The sequence below is a fragment of the Ahaetulla prasina genome, chromosome 8 (genome assembly GCF_028640845.1).
Source record: "Ahaetulla prasina isolate Xishuangbanna chromosome 8, ASM2864084v1, whole genome shotgun sequence".
In the NCBI taxonomy this organism is placed as follows: domain Eukaryota; kingdom Metazoa; phylum Chordata; class Lepidosauria; order Squamata; family Colubridae; genus Ahaetulla; species Ahaetulla prasina.
This window is the reverse complement of record NC_080546.1, coordinates 35,724,611-35,747,055: the sequence shown is the minus strand read 5'-3', so window position 1 is coordinate 35,747,055 and position 22,445 is coordinate 35,724,611. Positions and strand designations below refer to the sequence as shown.

Genomic DNA, 22,445 nt, shown 5'->3' with positions numbered 1-22,445 from the left:
TTCTCATGTAAACAGCTTCTACGAATCAACATATGTGTCTGGGTGGTATCTCTCACTTTGTTTTGTAACAAAAAGCCATATTGCATCATTTAATTTGCTCAAGTCATGCAAATAGGGAAAAAAATCAATAGGACAAAAAGGGGTCGACTTATCCTCCTCCCCACTAAACTGCTGCCCACACACAGAGTCCTGTTGCTTATGGCAAAAGAATAACAACAACACCATTGTGTTTGTTGGTTGGTTCACTAATGGGTGAAACTGGAGAACATCATTCTCCTTCAGTCCCCAAGCTCTGTCCAAATGTTCATGCCTTTTGAGGGAGCATTTGTCCTATTGCCTCCGCTCCCAGATGGGTGAGAGTTGCCTTTGCTGCAGGGTTTCAGCGAATCAAACTCTATTCTTACCAGATGCAACGGGAGCTTGGATGGATATTTTCTCCTCATGTTTGGCCAGAGGTAGTGTCAGCAAGCTCCTGTGTGGTAATCACATTAACTGCTCACTAACTGCATTCAGATAATTTTCTAAAGGTTCTAACTGAAACCCACAAATACCCAAGCCAAGCTGGGAAGGAATAATGTGTCCAGTTAGCATCATCAACAGTTAGCCACTGCAGCAGTAGCATAGCATCTGCTATATGAAATCACTGCTATATGAAATCAACTTATTATATGTAATAATAAGTTGTATTTATATGATGAATTAAGAATGATTTAAACAATTCCTGAGTTTCTAGGAATTATTAATTTGTGACAGTTATAAAACTTGATCTCTAAGTCTTATTTGTATTCAGCATTTTTCCCATTTGTGTCATTTTAACAATGTACTTAATTGGAAGACATAAACTTTATCATAGAGGAGAGAGAGAATGCACCAAATAATTTCAATTGTATTTTTCTTTAAAAACTGCTTATTTTTATAAACAGAAAAAAAGTACATGCTTTACATTTCAGTGATAGTAAGCATGCATACAATGCAATCGTGTTCATACATACTTAATTCACTTTGATAGCAATAGAGTTTAAGATTAGTTAAGTATGCATAGGGTTAGGGTTAAGGTTTGGAGTTTGATAGAAGTAGCTCCCAGATAAAGTTTTCTAATAGATAAATGTGGGATTTGTTTGGATTTTTTTTCTTGTGCATTAGACATCACAATTTTTCATTCAAAATGCATCCAACAAAAGGACAACAAATCCTATTTGTAATCTGAAAAGAATCCAGAAACATATTTTGAAGTAACATAGCATATATGTGTTTGGTATATTGGTGAAGGTACTAGGATAGAAAGTAGAAGATGATGAGTTCCAGTGCCCCTTTACCCATGAAAGTGAGCTGAGTGACTTGGGGCCAGTCACTCTTTCTCAGCCCAACCCACCTCACAGGGTTGTTGTGGGAGAAAAGAGGAAGAAATGTGTTGGATATGTTTGTCACCTTGAGTTATTTGCAAAAATAATAAAGATGAGATACAAACAAATAAACAAGCAAATAAATATTCTAAGGAAGAGGTGTTTCGGCAGAGTTAAAGTAAGACATGTTCAGCAGTTGCTTTAATTACAAAGAACCTCCAAAATTAAGATTACATTTGTCAGCCCTTTGATAATTTTATGATCAAAATTAATGATTGCTAAGAGAAACATAGCCAGTCTCTTAAGAATTACAAAGTTGAAACAGAGATAAAATGACAAACTTCTCTTGTGTAATTGTATCATTGACGTTTTATTCTTTGATTTAATTCACTAATCTCATCAGCAAGTAGTACATTCTAATATTTTGTGTGTGATTTAAAGGTTTGCTTGCAAACTGTCAAGCATAGTGTTTTTTCTCTACCTTAGATGGTTTCACAACTGACGTTCTTGTGGAATGAATGAAAAGTAATTGTTTTCAAGTGTGCCCTTTTAAGATCATTTGTTTTGTCTAATTCTTTTTTAAACAAAAGCTATTGTTGAACACATTCAACTAAACAAATAACTCATCTTGGGGTCCCTTTAACAGCTGCCTTAGTACAATGATCTATTTATTATTGTCCTAAAAATGGAACTTCTTAATGACATAATCCAGCACTACAGTCCCAATAAAGTTTATGTTCAAACTGGCAGATGGATAAGCTTGCAGTTAAAAGAAGTTAGTTTCAAGTTTCAAATACTGATTAATGTTAAAGCTTGAACTAAAAGATTTGAACTTTTCCCCCAATCTCAAACATCACTTCCCTACTTGAACCCAGGTTTCATATGCAGAAATTGTGTCAATCTATGTTCATTGTGGTTTTTGCTATTAACTTATTGCCAGGACAAATCTTTCAAAAACTGCCATTTCTTTATCTGAATTGTGTAAAAGTTAAAAAATAAATTAAGAGATGTCATAAATTAGTCAGCAGTAGACAGAATAATTAGAATGGATGTTGCAAAAGTGTAACTCAATATGATTTTATGGTTTTACATATTAGTTTTGAAAACAGAAGACAATTAGCACAATTTTTTAGCTTCAAGACATGCTTATTATTAAAATAAAATTGAGTTTATTGGTACTTTTGAAGCAATTAATCTATTTATTCATGTCCAGTACATTTTTTTTTGCCAGTTAGTAAAGCCAAGAACTGAACATTATGTACTGCATATGAGCAAACATTTTCCAAAACTCAGGTTGAATAACTTTCATCTTTATTTTAAAATAGCTCAGTTAACAGATCCATATTGTGAGATAATCGAGAACAGACCTTTGTGTGCAAAATTGCCAGGTTTAGTACCTGATACGTTCTATCATCATCCTTGAAGACCTCAACACCATTATTTAAAAATTAGGTTAAGACTGGATATGTTGTGTCTGAAGATGACCGATCAGACCAATTTGGGCACTGAATGTTCTTACACATGTTAAACAGACATGTTAGCCAGTGCAGTTGTTGGCTTATGTGGTGTTTCAGCAGTGTGCATTGCTCCATAAGCTTGACAGCCCTAATGGATGAGGCCACACCAGGTAGGGAGGTTTTTTACAGCATTTCATAGTAACCTCAGGGAAGCCTTTAATGGCTCTTTGTACCATTTCTCTTATTCTCCATATAAGCATCTTCTAGGAGAAGGAACTCTTTGGGTATGTGCTTTTCCAACGTACGGATGACATGAACTGCCCATAGATTTCTATTCTCATCAGCCCTGTTTGGACTGATTGTAGACCTGATGGTAGTAAAGTATGTTTGAAAAGACATTGAGAAATATATTTCTTTCAGCTACAGTAGATAATGGTGAGTTGGCTAGTCTGATGTCTTGGAAGGTAGCCATATGAGCACCTGAGCTCACATAAGTAATTCTGTAATGTGACCACAACGTTCATATGACACCTATATTTTAAAAAATGGGGTCTTCCTGTAGAGATGTTTCCATATTTCAGGAAGACTTATTTAGCACACATTTGATTTTCATTTCTCAAACCATTCAGAGCCTCGCAGAGCCCGTAGACTCTCTCACATTTGTTTGACTATGCAGCAGGGGAGATTTTGTGGCATTTCTAAGGATGTAGTTTTATTGAGGGTAGTACAGTAGTCTGCCCAGATGAGAAATATTTCCCTGTGTGTATTCATAAAATGTTTTCTCATGACCAGCCCAACTATATAGGTCAGTGTTTCACAACTTCGGCACTTTTAAGAAGTGTGGACCAACTCCCAGAATTCCTTAGCCCACATGCTGACTGAGGAATTCTGGGAGTTGAAGATCACACATCTTAAAATCGTTAAGGTTGAGAAACATTGCTATAGGCAAAAAAGCAAATCTAGGATGCCACAAATAGTTGCCTCTGATATTTAGATAAGAACATTAAAAAGTGGATAAGACCAAATAATCATGTAGCCCCCTCTGTCTTTGGGAAGTCCATAAGGGAACCCAAAGATAACAATAGAATTTTCTTAGCTCCAGTGCAGGTGTCAATAATATACTGTTACTTGTGTTAGAAATAAAATAGAATTGTCATCACCAGTAGCTATTGTAAGACCAATCTACTTAAGTCCTGTTGAAATTATCAAAGCATCATTACATTCTGTATGAACAAATATCATAGTTTCCAGACAAGTCAACAACCCCAAAAAACCTCCAAACTTCCAACTTAATTGCTTTTTTAAAAACACCTTCTTTATCTAGAAGATTTCTGAATCTTCTATTATTTAGCATTTTTTAAAATTATGATCCTCAATGATAATTTTCTGAGAGAGTGAGAAAAACTTCTCTCTTTTCACTTGCACTGATTAGATGTAATTTTATAAATATGCTGTACGTTGTATTTGCTCACTCTTTTTTCTAACCTAGAAATATACCAAACAGTATAAATTCATCATAGGGAGTACCACAATAATTTTGGTTGCCCTCTTCCTGAACCATTTCTAGCTTTAAAAAAAGGGAATTTTAATGAATTTACTATGAATTTTAAAAATAATTTTATCTTTTATTCATCTGGTACATAAATCTGTTTTGGGCAAGTTGTTTTTTTCCTCTCTCTTGATTGTGGATCAGTTTTTATTTTCTGATAATATAATGACATTTGACTATTTTTCTGAAATAATTACATTCTGTTCATAAAATACGTTAGAAATAGAAGCTAGCAATAAAAATGAATTGTACTGTATTTCTAACCAGAAAGCAAGTCTAAAATGATATGGCTGTGTCTACTCTACAATTTAAAAAATAGGAGATTCTTGCTGAACATTAAGAAAAATAACACATTGACAAGAACAATTTATCTAGAATAGAATAGAGCTGGAAGGGACCTTGAGGTCTTCTAGTCCAGCTCCCTGTTCAAGCAGGAGACCTTATACCATTTTAGACAAGTAGCTGTCCAGTCTCCTCTTAAAAACCTCCAGTGATGTTGTTGTTAGTTGCGAAGTCGTGTCCGACTCATTGCGACCCCATGGACAACGTTCCTCCAGGCCTTCCTGTCCTCTACCATCCTCTGGAGTCCATTTAAACTCACGCCTACTGCTTCAGTGACTCCATCCAGCCACCTCATTCTCTGTCCTCTTCTTCTTTTGCCCTCAATCTTTCCCAGCATTAGGCTCTTCTCCAGTGAGTCCTTCTTTCTCATTAGGTGGCCAAAGTATTTCAGTTTCATCTTCAGGATCTGGCCTTCTAAAGAGCAGTCAGGGTTGATCTCCTCTAGAATTGACTTGTTTATTCGTGTTGCAGTCCAAGGGACTCGCAGGAGTCTTCTCCAGCACCAGAGTTCAAAGGCCTCAATTCTTTGGCGCTCAGCCTTTCTTATGGTCCAACCTTCACAGCCATACATTGCAACTGGGAAAACCATAGCCTTGACTATACGCACTTTTGTTGGCAGGGTAATGTCTCTGCTTTTTAGTACGCTGTCTAGATTTGCCATAGCTTTCCTCCCCAGGAGCAAGCGTCTTTTAATTTCTTGGCTGCAGTCCCCATCTGTGGTGATCTTGGAGCCCAGGAAAATAAAATCTGTCACTACCTCCATTTCTTCACCATCTATCTGCCAGGAATTGAGAGTGCCGGATGCCATGATTTTAGTTTTCTTAATGTTGAGTTTCAAGCCAACTTTTGCACTCTCCTCCTTCACCCGCATCAAGAGGCTCTTTAGTTCCTCTTCGCTTTCTGCCATTAGAGTGGTATCATCTGCATATCTGAGGTTGTTGATATTTCTTCCGGCAATCTTAATTCCAATTTTTGATTCATCTAGCCCTGCCTTTCTCATGTGTTCTGCATATAAGTTAAATAGGCAGGGTGACAGTATACAGCCTTGCCGGACTCCTTTCCCAATTTTGAACCAATCAGTGGTTCCGTGTCCAGTTGGCAATCCTTATGATTTATATTGATATATTGACCATCAATTGTGTTGTAAATGTAAATGTAAATGTTGTACCTTGATGAACGTATCTTTTCTTTTATGTACACTGAGAGCATATGCACCAAGACAAATTCCTTGTGTGTCCAATCACACTTGGCCAATAAAAAATTCTATTCTATTCTATTCTATTCAGTTCTTACTGTTGCTTCTTGACCCACATACAGGTTTCTCAAGAGACAAATAAGATGGTCTGGTACTCCCATCTCTTTAAGAACTTGCCACAATTTGTTGTGATCCACACAATCAAAGGCTTTAGCATAGTCAATGAAGCGGAAGTAGATGTTTTTCTGGAACTCCCTAGCTTTCTCCATGATCCAGTGTATGTTGGCAATTTGATCTCTAGTTCCTCTGCCTCTATGAAATCCTGCCTGTACTTCTGGTAGTTCTTGATCCACATACTGCTGGAGCCTAGCTTGTAGGATTTTAAGCATAACCTTACTAGCATGTGAAATGAGTGCAATGGTGCGATAGTTTGAACAGTCTTTGGATTGCCTTTCTTTGGAATTGGAATGTAAACTGTCCTTTTCCAATCCTGTGGCCATTGTTGAGTTTTCCAAATTTGCTGGCAAATTGGGTGTAGCACTTTTACTGCGTCGTCTTTTAAGATTTTGAATATCTCAGCTGGAATACTGTCTCCTCCACTAGCTTCGTTGTTGCTCAGATTTCCTAAGGCCCATTTGACTACACTTCCAGTGATGAAGTACCCACAATTTCTGAAGGAAAACTGCTCCACTGGTTAATTGTTCTCACTGTTAGGAAATTACTCCTTAATTCAAGGTTGCTTCTCTCCTTGATTAGTTTCCAACCATTGTTTCTTGTCTGGTGCTTTGGAAAATAATTTGATCACTTCTTCTTTGTGTCAGCCCCTCAAATATTGAAATACTGCTGTCATATCATCCCTAGTTCTTCTTTTCTCTAGATTAGCCAAACCTAAGTCCTGCAACCGTTCTTCATATGTTTTAGTTTCCAGGCCTTTGATCATCTTAGTTGCTCTTCTCTGAACTTTTTTCAAGGTCTCAACAACATCTTTTTTGTACTGTGGTGACCAAAACTGGTTGCAGTATTTCAGGGGTGGTCTTACTAAGACTGAGAAACAACATGCTTGCGATATTTTGCATGGAGAAAAACTTTAAACAAATGGAGTAAACTTTCCTTACAATTTCAAGGCAGGAATAAGGAAATAATTGTGTACTCCTAAAGTAGAATCTCTTTCTAAGAAAGCCAGCAAAATTATCCCTAAGTGCTCTCTTTCATTACACACCTATTCATAGGACAGTAAACCAAATTGGATGTCAGCCGGACCGTTTGCATCATAACAGTCCAATCAGAAACTATCATCAGGAGTACTTTGTGTTAAGGAAGAAGACAAAAACTTCATATTTCTTTTCCACCTTGGATCATTTCTGTGTTTATTCTTCATTTATCTTTTCTGTCTATTCTAATGTGGATTTGGCAAACTCTGGTTAGGACACTTTTACACTTTGTAAGACTTTAAAGGTAAAACTCATCACATCTGCTAGAAAAAGATTTCCACTATTAAAGCAGTGCAGCCTTGCCAACGCTAAAATCAGACACTACAATGTCTTCTCAAGAGAGTGTGTGTACTATTTTGCTTAAAATAGAAATACTTGATCATTCCTAAAGTAAATTAGCTTGGCCTTAAAATATGTCAAAAACAAAGGCTGGTAGATAACATCTGCACTGGCTACCTGTGGTCTTTCAGGTGCGCTTCAAGGTGTTGGTTACCACCTTTAAAGCGCTCCATGGCTTAGGGCCCGGGTACTTACGGGACCGCCTGCTGTTACCTTATGCCTCCCACCGACCCGTACGCTCACAAAGAGAGGGTCTTCTCAGGGTGCCGTCCGCAAAACAATGTCGGCTGGCAGCCCCAGGGGAAGGGCCTTCTCTTTTGGAGCACCTACCCTCTGGAACGAACTTCCCCCCGGTTTACGCCAATTACCTGACCTTCGGACCTTTTGCCGTGAATTGAAAACATATCTGTTTATCCAAGCGGGACTGGCTTGATTTTTAAATTTTTAAATTTCTGGATTTTTAATAATTTTAGATTGGGGTATTTTAGTATAGGTCAATTTGACGGTTTTAATTTTCGGCCATCTTTGAATATGTATTTTAATTGTTATTTTAATTTTGTATATTATTGTTTTAATCTGGCTGTACACCGCCCTGAGTCCTTCGGGAGAAGGGCGGTATAAAAATCTAAATAATAAATAAATAAATAAATAAATAACTCCTGTTCAAGTTATGTGAGATATTAATTCCTATTCAATTCTTGGATAAAAGCCATTTCATGCGCTCCCACAGAGTGGGCCTTCTCAGGGTGCCGTCGACCAAACAATGTCAGTTGGCGGCCCCTAGGGGGAGTGCCTTCTCTGTGGCGGCACCGGCCCTTTGGAATGAGTTGCCTCCGGGTTTACGCCAACTTCCCGACCTCCGGACCTTCAAGCGGGAATTGAAGACTTTATTATTTCATCGGGCGGGACTAGCTTAAGTGTTATTTTAAGTGTATTTTAATTGTAATTTTAAGGGGTTTTAAGTCGGTCTTAGACCGTTTTAGTTGATTGCCTAGTTAAATATTTGTTTTTAAATTCTTTTTAAATTTGTTAAAATTTTAAATTTTAAATTTTAAAATTTGTTGTGGGCCGTGGTGGCTCAGGCTGTAAGATAGCCTGTTATTAAAACACAGCAGCCTGCAATTACTGCAGGCTCGAATCCCACCAGGCCCAAGGTTGACTCAGCCTTCCATCCTTTATAAGGTAGGTAAAATGAGGACCCAGATTGTTGGGGGGGCAATAAGTTGACTTTGTAAATATACAAATAGAATGAGACTATTGCCTTACACACTGTAAGCCACCCTGAGTCTTCGGAGAAGGGCGGGATATAAATGTAAATAAAAAAAAATTGTTGTATTTTAAGATGGCTGTACACCACCTTGAGTCCTTCGGGAGAAGGGCGGTATAAAAATTAAATTATAAATAAATAAATAAATATAAATTTAGGAGGTAGGCTAGTTTTTAGGGCAGAATTCCTTGGCCACCCTTTGAGTTATATGAGCTTATCATAGGGGCCGGGATAGCTCAGGCAATAGAGAAGCCTGTTATTAGAACACAAAGCCTGCAATTACTGCAGGTTCGAGCCCGGCCCAAGGTTGACTCAGCCTTCCACCCTTTATAAGGTAGGTAAAATGAGGACCCAGATTGTTGGGGGGGCAATAAGTTGACTTTGTAAAAAATATACAAATAGAATGAGACTATTGCCTTATACATTGTAAGCCGCCCTGAGTCTTCGGAGAAGGGCGGTATAAAAATTAAATTATAAATAAATAAATAAATATAAATTTAGGAGGTAGGCTAGTTTTTAGGGCAGAATTCCTTGGCCACCCTTTGAGTTATATGAGCTTATCATAGGGGCCGGGATAGCTCAGGCAATAGAGAAGCCTGTTATTAGAACACAAAGCCTGCAATTACTGCAGGTTCGAGCCCGGCCCAAGGTTGACTCAGCCTTCCACCCTTTATAAGGTAGGTAAAATGAGGACCCAGATTGTTGGGGGGGCAATAAGTTGACTTTGTAAAAAATATACAAATAGAATGAGACTATTGCCTTATACATTGTAAGCCGCCCTGAGTCTTCGGAGAAGGGCGGGGTATAAATGTAAACAAAAAAAAAAAATTCTGTCAGTTTTCATATGCTTTCACATTCACATTTATATTCAGGCTGAAAATTGTAGCAAAGATTGTAGCAAAACCACTCATTTTAAGACTTGCAGTTGCAGTCTATGATGCTGAAGCAAAAGTTCAGAAAGCAGCCCATTGTGTGTGTGTGTGTGTGTGTGTGTGTGTGTAAGTGTGTGGCATTTTTAAGTGTAAAATCAAATAACTTTAATGATGAAAATCCATTATACTAAAGTTTGCTTAAAGATCTAGATGATATTCCTGTTACCACAATTGAAATTAAATCTGCTAAATTCTAAATACATTAAGCACTATTCTGTTTATTTTACCCATTATTTTTTAACTTGCTACTCGACTTGCTCAGTATTAGTTCGGCTACAGAAAACATGTGATGCAGTCAAAGAAAAATGTGATATAATTGTTTGAAGGTATAGTAATTTACAAGTATGGAATATAAAGAGGAATGCCTAATAATTAAATTGATATTCCAATGTCAAGGCAGTCATAATACCTTCAATACATTTCATTAGCTTACATGTATTAAAATCACAAATTAATTACATAACACAGTTAAATCACCCTCTGATCTACTTTGATGATAAGTTTTATATCATTACTGTCAAACCAATAAAATATGATGGACAATATATGTTGTAGAATTGCAGTATCTCAGAAGATGCAGGAAACTATACATATAAATTACAAAAGATATAATTGAATTAACAATGCTGGATTTGGCAAAGAAAGCAATTGATTGAGCAGAATGAGTGGAGTATATAGCAAAAAAAAATTATACTTTTGCCAGAACTATTCATTAATAATTACAAATCTAAGTCATAACACATATCTCTCATATCCCGTGGTCTCAATAAAGTTAATAGGTGTTGAATATCAAATTAATTCTTGGTTACAACATTTATTAGAAGGCAGAAAACAGCTGGAATGCTGTCCATTATTTTTTGGAAGGAAAAAGTATAATTAGTATAAGTATGTATGCATAAATCAATTATTGTGAAACATCTTGTGCAAATTCTCAAAGTTATGAAGTTTATAACATAAAAAATAAGAATAAGCTGTTTCCTTTTTTACTATAAGACTACTATACTCCTTTAATGTTATATAAAACTCATTAAAACTAGTCAATGAACAGTTTAAGTTTTAAAAACTTTTATCTAATAGAAAAATGTACATTTCACCCTGTTTTAAATAATACAAAATCCAAGATATGTTTATTTATTTATTTATTTATTTATTAATCAAATTTCTAGACCGCCCTTCTCCCGAAGGACTCAGGGCGGTGTACAGCCATATTAAAATACATAGATAGACAATGAATTTAAAATAATTTTAAAATGAAATATTTAGCCGGCCAATTGAACTAAAAATAATAAAACCAATTAAAATCAGTATAAAATTTAAAATTTAAAATTTAAAAGCTAAAAAATCTAATCCAGTCCATGTTGTAAGTATACAGAGAAGATAAATAAAGAAAATATCACTAAAGGAGAATACTTGTAGTCCAAGGTTGAAATAAGGTGTCCTTGGTGTTCTTGGACATTGGTTGTTTTCTTGCAACCAATCTCAGAGAGCAGCACTAAGGATCCTTCAAATAAAATATATATTGAATTATACTATATATTATTCAGATATTGAGTAAAATATAATGTACATGCAAAATAGGCTTTTTTTTAAGAATCTCAATTTTAAAATTGATGTTTCAGTATGGTTTCTAATTTTTTTTAGAAGCTATATTACCTTCCAAGAAAATTTGGTTGTTTTTAGCAGTAAGTGTTTCCCAATTATGGAACACATCAAAATTCAAAGTGAGTCAATTCACTTTTTCACTTTAACTCAGTTGTTTTTCTTTCTACCACTCTCAGACTCAAACTTGGTACACATATATTTTTAGAGACATATATTGGGTACAAGTCTTTCAAAAATCACAATACTGAATCATTAAATAATGAAAATAAATATGGCCACCCATTTCAAACAAGTGACTGGTTGGCTAACAATAATTAGAAACCAACAAAAACCACCTCGACTTATGACCACAATTAAACCCCAAATTTCTGTTGCTAGGCATGAAGTTGTACCCCAATATGACCTTTATTGCCACAAATGTTAAGTAAATCACTGCACAAGGTTTTACGTGAGTCTAGCTTCCCCCATTGTCTTTTCTTATTGGAAACCAGTGGGGAAGATTATAGAAGGTGATCACATGACCCCAGGACACTTGAAACCATCATAAATACATTCCAGTTGTCAAGCATCTGAATTTTGATCATGTGACCATGGGATGCTGCAGTGATTTTAAATGTGAAAACTGTTCACCGTTTTCAGTGCAGTTGTAACTTTTAAAGGTCACTAAACAAATGGTTGTAAGTTGATGACTATCTGTATACAGTTATCAGTGAGGTAAAAATAGCAACAACTGCCAATGCAAGCACCTCACAGATTCCCAGTGACACTCCAACCCCATACATTTTTATGTTACACCCAGCTTGTCTGAAAAAGTCACATACAGAAAGAAAAAGTATGTAGCCAGCAATTAATAGAAACCTGGAGGAACAGTTACATTTTCATTCATTCAAGTTGTCTTAGCTAGTTCAAGGCTCATGGGCCCAACTATTAAGGTAACTATTATAGAGGCAGTCCTTGACTTACAACCATTTGTTTTGCAACTGTCTGAAGTTACGGCAGTGTTGAAAAAAGTGACTTGCTTAAAGATCCTCACACTTACAACTATTGCAGCTTCCCTATGGTCACATGATTGCAGTATAGGTGCTTGCCAACTAGCTCATACTTACAACAGTTGCATGCAGACATGTGATTATCATTTGCAATTTTCCCAGCTGACTTCTGACAGTCAATGGGGCAACCAGGCAAGGAATGTCACAAGTGACGGTTACTTGATATCTTGCTTTAAAAAAAACATTTTTAAAAATTGGGTGCAATCACACGATGCCTTGCTTACTTTTTAATGAGGAATTTTCTGATCCCTATTATAGTCATAGTTTGTGGATTACCTGTAACTTATTGGTTCAACATAGAAGTACTTGACTCAAGTATCTGGTGATGGATATCTGTCAACTTAGCTATACAGAGATCAAACAGACAGTTCCAGATGTCTTCTCAATCTTTAATCCACAGAGCCCATGGTGACAAGCTCAGTCATTAACATTGCAGAGCCAATGTTTTCTGAACAAAAGAGGTTGCAGCAAAAATTACAGTAGTTATCTAGTTTTGACAGTAGTTTTTTTGAAAAGCAACATGAAAACGGGGGGGGGGGGATCTACATCTTCATGTACAAAATGATTGTTTAAAGTAGGATTGGGGTGAAAGAAAACAATTCCATTTACTTGCCTAACAGTGGTGTGATGTTCTCTAATCAGGTTGGTTTCTAAGAACACCATCCAATTGGAGATGAATGGAGCAAGCCCTAAATATGTTTCAGCTGTAATCCTTTTGCTAACATAATTTCCATCTCTATTTTGATTGCTGCTGTGTCAGGTCTCAATTTTCTCCTCCTCTTCCCCCTCCCTTTTCTTTCTTTTTTCTTGTAGTAAACACCACTGTTGAACAGGAATGGGTTCCTCTGTGGTGGGTGGCAGTGCTGGTTACTCCTGTTCTTTCTCCCACAGCCTTTTTCAAATGCTGATACCATCCAAAGTTCCAGCTGCCACTGTCAGCTCTTTATGTCACAGCTGCCTTTTTCCTTTGGGCAGCCCAGCCCTGCAGCTGTAGGAAGCACAAAAGCTATTGCAGCTATTGCTGTCCAATTTCCACTATATTCTCCACTCAGGGAAATATTGTAGCAAACACATGTCTTCTAGCTCAGTTCAGGCACTTTGGAACCACTGAGTCAGGAATCAAGCCAGTTGTTGCTTAATTTACATAACATCTATGCTGCAATGGGAAATTAATACTGAGATAAAGTTTTAGTCGCTAATACTTTGTAAGGTTAATAATTTCTTTTCCAATTTCTTTAAACCGCAAGAGAAGCTCTATCTTACTTAAAAGAATGGGGCAATAAGATTGGAGGTTGTATGCCCAGCCCATCTTCTCCCACCACTTACTATAGGTGGGTCCACTTACTATACAGGTAGTCCTCAACTTATAACAATTCATTTAATGACCATTCAAAGTTACATCACTGAAAAAAGTGAACTATGATCGTTTTTCATACTTATGACCATTGCAGCATCCCTATGGTCACATTATCAAAATTCCGATGCTTGGCAATTGACTCATATTTATGACAGTTGCAGTGTCCCGGAGTCATGTGACCAACTTTTGCAACTATTTCACAAGCAAAGTCAATGGGGAAACCAGTTTCACTTAACAGCTGTATTAATAATTTATGTTTCTTAAACTGTAGTCCTAGGACTTCTAGGGATCCATCAAGGTCCTGCCAGAGGTCTATGAAATCAAAATTATTTCCCAGCAAAGTTGAAAAATAATGCAATATTAAAATAACATCAAACAGTTGTGTGAAATAGTGGTTGGAAGCAAATGAATCAATTTTAATTTTTAATACAATAAATATTGTTTTTAAAATGCTCCTTTGTGATCTTCTTTAATTTTTAAAAGTGGGAAAGGGTCCTGAGAGAAGAAAGCTTAAGAAAAACTGATCTAGACTATTTTATACTTTAGGAGTCTTCCCTCTATGCAAAAAGCTCAATGGTTTGACTGTGTGAATCTCTTTTTGTGGACATTGTGCTTACTAAAAGGAGAAGTTAGTTAATTATGTGCTATCAGATTATCAATTCCTATGGACACATAGATAGATTTCCTCCTTGATGATCCCTAATCTGCTTTTTCAAATCTTCCAACCGTGCAATAATTGCCACTGTGATCAAGTCAATCCATCTGGCTGCTAGTTGTGCTCTTTTTTCCTTTCCTTCCATTCTTAGCACCGGAGCCTTCATTTTTAGCTCTATTGAGAAATCTGGGTTGATTTGTTTGATGATCCGTTTGTATTCTTGGCTATCCACAATATTCTCAGGAAACTTCCCTAGTACCAAAGTTTCAAAACATCAGTGCTCTTTTCATTCTACTTGTTCAAAATCAACTTTTGCTTTTAAGAGATGATTTACTTAACAATTGTATTACTTAGCAACGAAAATTCAAGTACCAATCGTGGTCCTAAGTGGTACCTGTATTCAGGGGTGAAATCCAGCAGGTTCTGGCAGGTTCTGGAGAACTGGTTAGTGGAAATTTTGAGCAGTTGGGAGAATCGGTAGCAGAAATTTTGAGCAGTTTAGAGAACCGGTAGCGGAAATTTTGAGCAGTTTAGAGAACTGGCAAATACCTACTCTGGCTGAGTGGGGTAGGAATGGAGATTTTGCAGTATCCTTTCTCACCAAGCCACGCCTACCAAGCCACATCATGCCCACCAAGCCAAGCCCACAGAACCGGCAGTAAAAATATTTGGATTTCACCACTGCCTGTATTATCCATAAGTATCCATAAGTATTCTTTGCTAACTTCATCCTCGGTTACCTTTTCAGTAATGTTCTGCAAATATACTGTAAATCAGTTAAATATTTTACTGGATCTTGTTGCTCATGACTCTCAACATAATTTTAAATTAGTTTTTCAAACTAATATTAGTTATACACAAACTTTCAATCATTTATGGTCAATGCACGTCTTAATAAATAAATTATTTAACATTCCAGTTTATAATGTAAAGTCACTGGGAAAAATAGAAATATGAACAATTTGTGATATTTGCCAATTTGGATAAAAATCTAAGCTGGACAAATTCACAGGTAGTCCTCAACTTACAACCCTATTTGAGCCCCAAATTTCTGTTGTTAAGTGAAACATTTGTTAAGTGAATTTTGCCCCATTTCATGATCTTTCTTGCCACAGTTGTTAAATGAATCACTGCAGTTGATAAGTTAGTAACCCAGTTGTTAAGTGAATCTGACTTCCCCATTGACTTTGCTGATCACATGACCTTAGGACACAGCAACGGTCATAAATATGAACCACCTGCCAAGCATCTGAATTTTGATCACATGATCATGGGGATGCTACAAAGCAGGAGTGAAATCTAAAAATTTTCCCTACCAGTTCTGTGGGCGTGGCTTAATTGGTGGGCATGGCTTGGTGGTCAGATGACTGGGGGGGTGTTGCCAATAACAATAAATAATAAAAATAATAAACAAAGTATAAAAAACAATAAGAGGTACCAAAAACCAACTTTCACACTTTACACACACACAACACAACACAACTGACTCACACACAATGTAAAAGCAGCTGCACTTCACACTTCACACACTTCACATATCCGCAAAAAGCTCAAAAACCAACTTTCACACTTTACACACACACAATACAACACAACTGACACACACACACACACAAAATGCCACATACAGCTTTGTGAGATTTTGTGTGTTTGTGTAGTTAGAGTGAAACACACCAAATCTCAGAAAGCTGCACAAATATTTTATTTTATTATTTTATTTTATTTATATTTTTTAGATCGGGGTCTCCAACCTTAGTAACTTTAAGGTTTGTGGATTTCAATTCCCAGAGTTCCTCAGCCAGCAAAGCAGGCAGCCAGTTGCTAGCAGATTCAGGCAGATAGATTTTACACAGGCTTAGTCAGTTGCTAGCTGATGCTTTGCCAGCCCGAAAGGAGCAGGAATAAGGTAAGTGGGGAAGGGACGATTGGGTGGGCATGGGCTGTTGTAAGAGGTTGTTACAAATGATTTTAAAAGCCTGTGATGATGAGGTAACTCATGTGGAATCACCAGAGGGAAAAAAGTTTTTAAAAGGCTCCTCTGACGATCCCATCAGGCTTGCCCAGAACCTCTTAAAAGGATTTTTTCTACAAGCTCTTCGGTTTTTTAAGGTTCTGGTGATAAGGAACTCAGGTGGGATTGCCAGAGGGGCCTTTTAAACCTTTTTTTTTACAACCTCTTCAGCTGAAGAGGTTGTTTTTTTAAAAAAAGAGTTTAAAGGCTCTGCTGATCTCAGCTGAGCCACGGGAGCCTCAAAGGCTTTTTTTTTACTTTTAAAGGCATGTTTTCGGCTGAAGAAAAACTGCTTTTAAAAGTAAAAAAAACCCTCTGCTGATGGTGTGGCTCAGCAGAGGTGGAGGGGTGGGGTTAGGGATTTTTACCACCGGTTCTCCAAACCAGCAGCCGCCATTGCTACTGGATCGGGCGAGCCAGTCCGAACCGGGAGCATTTCACCCCTGCTACAAAGGTTGTAACTATGAAAAATGGTCATAATAATTTTTCAGTGCCATTGTAACTTTGAACTGTCACTAAACGAACTGTTGTAAATTGAGGACTATCTGTATAGATATGGGGTCATAATGATAACATCATATTTGAAATGCAGTTTTTTTCCAAGATAGAAAATGTAAGCTTTCTGACCTCATGAAAAGAAACATCTTAACATATAATCTGTTTTGTATGCCTAGGAACTCACAATTATTGTAGTAATTTCCACTTCCAATGTATTTTAAGCATGATTTTTTACTGCAGCTTCAACTTAGTTATTCTAAGCATCACACCACCTAGCACTGATATCAGATTGGTTTTCAGTTAACTTGATCTTTTAGCAGCCCAAAATGTCATTTTTCTCTACTGGTGAATATTGGCTGCATAGCTGAGGTTTTTTTGTTGTTGTTAAATCAATTTCCATATTTGTAATCTAAAGTTAATATGCACATAAACAAGTTCATGAAGCTTGTTCTCCTTATCTTCTGTGTATATAATGATGTATATAAACCCAGTATAATTTGCTTCCACTCATATGAAATGCTATATAGCATACCTATTGGTTGCTATTTTGTGTGTCTCTAGTATGTGCTTGTGTCAGACCTAAGGAAGGCAAGCTGACATCCAAATTGAGTAAAAGGCTAGAGAAGTGGAATTTTTATTTTTTCTTGATTAAAGAAATATCTTAGAGAAGCTTTGATTTCATATATACTTTAAAAAGTTTAATAAACAATTATTAGAACCACAAAATAACATAAAATTGAACAAAATAAACTATCCATAAATTTACACATTATAATATAGTTATATGATCTTCCAAGTATATCAGTACTTGCCTTGTATAGAAGTTAATTTCACCATCTCTACATATGACTACTTTTATCCATTGTGCAATTTGATCTTGTGAACTTTAAATTAATTAATTATATAAGTGTAATAGTGGTATCCTATTTATTAGAATAATGCAGTAAATTTGCATTATCATTAATAGAGATATATTTGGATTAATACAAACAAATAAATATAAAAAAAATTATATGGCTCTCTATATATTGTGTCTGTCAGTCCACAGTATCTTTAAAAAGATAAAGAGAAGTATTTTTGTCAAGGTCTAGGTGTAAAATACTGGCTAAATTTTAGCGTACAGTTAAAAATACTATCTTGGAATGTTTTTGGCCATGCATAATACGGTATACTACATTATTATATTAAATGTAATTACTTTTCAGTATTACAGTAATTAGTAGCATAAATGAGAATTATCCTTTTATTGTTTGTGGTGTTTTCTTCAATTAACTTGAATTGGTAGGATGTAATTTTCATACCTTTATTTCAGTGAAAACAAAACATACATTATGGAATTATAACCCAACAATTTATCCAGACATAAACAGTGCCAGCACTTTTTGTTGCATTGCAAAATGCTAGTAGAAAAAGATATGCACACCGCAGCTTCAATATTGTGTTCTGTTTACACACAAAGAATTAAGAGAAGGGAAGCCAGAGCTATGTTACTTATTACATGAATAATTTCACTTCATTATTCTGTGTATTCCTTTGTACTGATGCTAGAGTGAGAGTTGCATCAGCACCTTTCCACAACCTGGTCTTCATCTACTAAAGCTCTCTAGTTCTTATGTTAACAGTTTCACTCTGTCATGGGAGTGAGTGAAACCATGTGTAACAGGTATGCATATCAAATAGCCATGCTCAGGAAGGGGCAACCTATGCAATATGGGGTAGATCAACTTGGAATCATATGCAAACTATTATGCTTCAAATCGGGTTTCACAGGGTCAAATATGAGCTAGATGAGAGAAATTACTTGCATAGGATATTATCAAATGTTTAAACATAATCTATATTTTAAGCTATATTTTAATACCTGTGTGATATCATGTATGATTATATTTTTATTATTTGATCATTAGAATTGCTATAATGACTTTTTTTTTTACATAGAATAGGTTTAATAGATTTAACCAATAACAATCTTGGTTAAATTGGCATAGCTTTTTATATTAGATTGCAGTGTGCTTTGCAGAATACAAAAAAGCTTATGTGTTTCTGGTTTGTGGCTTACAGATCTTTTCTGTTACCAACAACACAGAATGTGTGAAGCTGCTGCAGGAAATCAGATGCGCTCACTGTTCACCGAATGCTCAGAATCTGTTCCATTCAACTGTGAAGGAAGCATTGGAAAGAGAACTAGCCCTTCCTTTCCTGTGTAAGGATTATTGCAAAGAATTCTATTACACTTGCAGAGGCCACATCCCAGGTAAATATTGCAAAGAATAATAAATTGAGGTGATATATACCTACCGTGACCACATGTCCTTTATTATAAAGGACAGTCTTTTACTTCAGAAATTTCTACTTTAAATGTATTTATTTTTCTAAAACTCATTTTTGTCCTTTATTTTGATATTTAACTTTCACTGTACAAATGGTACCACTTAATGCAGTCTTTCACATTCATGTGAAAAATATGGTAATTGAATTATTTTAAAATGTACTGTTTGTAGATATTTTTATTAAAATATGTGAATTTGTCGTTTTTCTTAATTCTGCTGTTTATAAAGCCAAGTTATCAACATAAACCTTTTTTTTATTATTCTTATAAGAATAATAAATAATAAATAAATAAATAAAATCTTTAAGATTTGCTGTTTCTTCAAATTTGTCCTTTATATTTACCAAGAAAAAATGATCATCATATGTTTACTTAAATTTCTTATACATTGTAAAAAACTATTGATGTAATACTCATGTTCTCTATCGGGAAAGTACTGGTTGTGATTATAAAATGTTACCTAGATCTGTGTTTCTTAACCAAGGATGCATATACTTTGATTGGTACAAAAGCAGTTTATTGGAACATAAAGCATTAGACCAGTTTATTTGAGAGAGTGTCTATTTCCCATAGTTTCTGCGTAACTGGTATTGGGTGGGCCAAGAGAATTGGCATGGTCCCTTTAAATAGTGTCACCTCTGAGACCCATGAAATGTGCCATCTCTGTCAAGGCAGCTGTCCTTAGAAAGTGGCCTCTTCTGAGAGCCATGTAGCTTATTCATGGCATTCTAGAGGACCTTAAAAGACTTGGTTGTTTTCTCAGGTCTTGTGGGTAGGGTGGATGGAGCCACTTCCGGATGGATTTTGTAGATGTTTTCTTGTTTGAAGTTCCCTGCTTACATTCTTACAGGGCCAGTGTTTCTCCTGAAATAATTAACATCTTGGTCATTAGTCCACCACTAAGATTTGTTATGTTATCAGTCTGATGATATTTCCTCTGGATGATTCCAAATGGCTGCCTTCAATTATTTATTTTTTTTAACTTAAACATTTTGGAGAGTTTTTAACTGACATAATTTTGTTATATTAGCAATTTTCAATCTGAGTATTGCATTTATATTTTAAGGTTGATTTTGATTTGGCCTTTATACTCATTTTCAGATTTGTTTAGAAATGATGTATTACCACTGATTTTTTTATTCTGAAATTAAAATATAGCTTAAGAGAAAGTTTAGATCTTAGATAATGTTTTGAAAGAAGAAATAGAAGCACTAAGGTAGCAGAAGAAAAAAGAGAGAGAAGTGAACATGAAACAGGAGGGGGAAAAGATTGTTTAGTTCAAACATTGATCAGAGGAACGATAAGCAAAGTCTATTATAATGTTACAACAACTTGATGCAACAACCTGGAACCTTTAGTAGTATAAATCATAATACTAAATGGCTTGTAATCGTATTTCAAAAGTTTATCCTTATAAAAGAGATGATTTGGTAGTGATGCAAGAAGGCTAAATCAAACTTTCAACTGATTTATAGTTCTTGGAGAAATTCCATGGTATTGTTAAACACATCAGGTAAACAGAGGATTTTGATAAATACAAAAGACCACAACATTGTAAATGAGATTCTTCATGCACTATAAAACAGAAAGAGAATTTATTCCATCCAAATCTATGTTGATCACACAGGACCATAATCCAGGGAATTTAGGGCAGTTAATTTTTCCAACCTCAATGGGTTTTAGAAGTACTCCCTATCCCTTTCTGTTGGCTGAGAATTCTAGGAACTATTGTTTAGGATATTGAAAGCTGGAAGATGAAGCTACAAAAATGAATAATTTGCTAATAATATTTGGAAGGAATTGAGGAACCCATAATTAAGACTGTGATGGTTGTATGAGTCCTAGTGTATCCTGTGATACACATCAGCTTATTTCCCAAAACTCTGCAATTGAAACAATACTATTATTGAGCCTGAATGCAACAGAGCACTATGATTTTCAATAAACAGGAAATTCTCCTCAATTTTATGCAAACAATTCTATCTTTGATTTAATATTACATCTGAACATAGTCTACACAGAATGAATAGTGACTGTTGTATTGTTTTATCACATTTTAAACTAAACAGTAACCATTTATGAAATAAATGCAGCTTTAAAAAAAAACAAAAAAGTTTAAAAGGGAAGCAAAGTAGTATGAAATAAATTCAGAAACACTTTCAAGAAACACTTTATACTTTTATTTCTTAGAAGTCCCATGGATGCATAACTTTGACCTGGGGGGTAATCTTCTCTGATTAACATAAGGAAACATTTTGAAAAATATGCCTTTAGTGTGGTTTAACATGTATCTAAACTCATTAAAATATGAAAATATTATTATTGTCTTTCTAAACTATAGAGAATTTCTTAGGCTTTCTTAAACCAGCTGCTCCTTACCCTTTATTGCATTCTCCAGAGCAAAGCAGAATATATCACAGTTGCCAAGACTGCCTGTTGAGCAGCGATAACAGATTAGATTAAATATTTGGCTCATGCTGCAGGCCTCCAAGAGAGGTTATTATTAATAATAAAAACACCCTACATAAGTATAATATTAGTTAGTATAATATTAATTAGCATATATATACATACATATACAGAGAGAGAGGGGGGGAAATATGCTAAATTGCAATATACTTTTTTCCCTATGAAGTCATTATTCTTAGGGAAAATTTGCTTCTGCAGAATAAAAGAATAAAATGCTGAAACAACGGGGAGAGAGGCATCTGAGCTGCACAGGAGCTGGAGTCGAAAGCGCCTCGCTCCCCAGATCAACATATGTGGTGACAAATGACAAATTTATTTTCCTACAGAGTTTGTGTATATGTAAAACTGCTGAAGTGCATCAAGATGTCAAGTGGTTTTTGTGACCACCCAGGTTGCCTTGAAAGGGAACCAGATGAAAATATCGCTTTAAGCACTGGACAGAGCCCTGAACTTTGCATGCTACACTATCAACCAGAATTGGGTTTTCCATATCAATTAGACCCCAATAACAATTCTATCTATTCTAAGAGTGGATAAGAGAATTATCTACCATAAACTGAACCCCCCAAATCAGCATACCCATGACCAATCAAATTAAATGTTCTCTTTGGTAGAGTGATATGTTTATTAATCAAAGTACTATTCTGAGATTTGATTACTATTTCTGGAACTAAAAATGGCTGGACTGCAAAATACAATCACTTTAAAAATATTTGTCTTAAGAGTAGAACTTCGCTCTAAGACAGCCTATATAGTGTAACAGTTTATTTCACTTCTATTGTCTCTTAAAAAATTTAGCCATTTACAGAAGTGTAGACAGGTTTGTTTGTTGCAGTAAGC

The 22,445-nt window shown here is 35.6% G+C and overlaps 1 protein-coding gene across 3 annotated transcripts in view; it reads left to right on the top strand.

The window, feature by feature from the left end:
• HHIP (hedgehog interacting protein) overlaps window positions 1-22,445 on the top strand; it is an 85,498-nt gene that overhangs the window by 2,629 nt on the left and 60,424 nt on the right. For all 3 annotated transcript variants that reach the window (XM_058193173.1, XM_058193172.1, XM_058193170.1), the window contains exon 2: window positions 18,869-19,061. In XM_058193173.1, coding sequence (XP_058049156.1) covers window positions 18,869-19,061 — 193 coding nt within the window. The remainder of the gene's footprint in view (window positions 1-18,868; window positions 19,062-22,445) is intronic.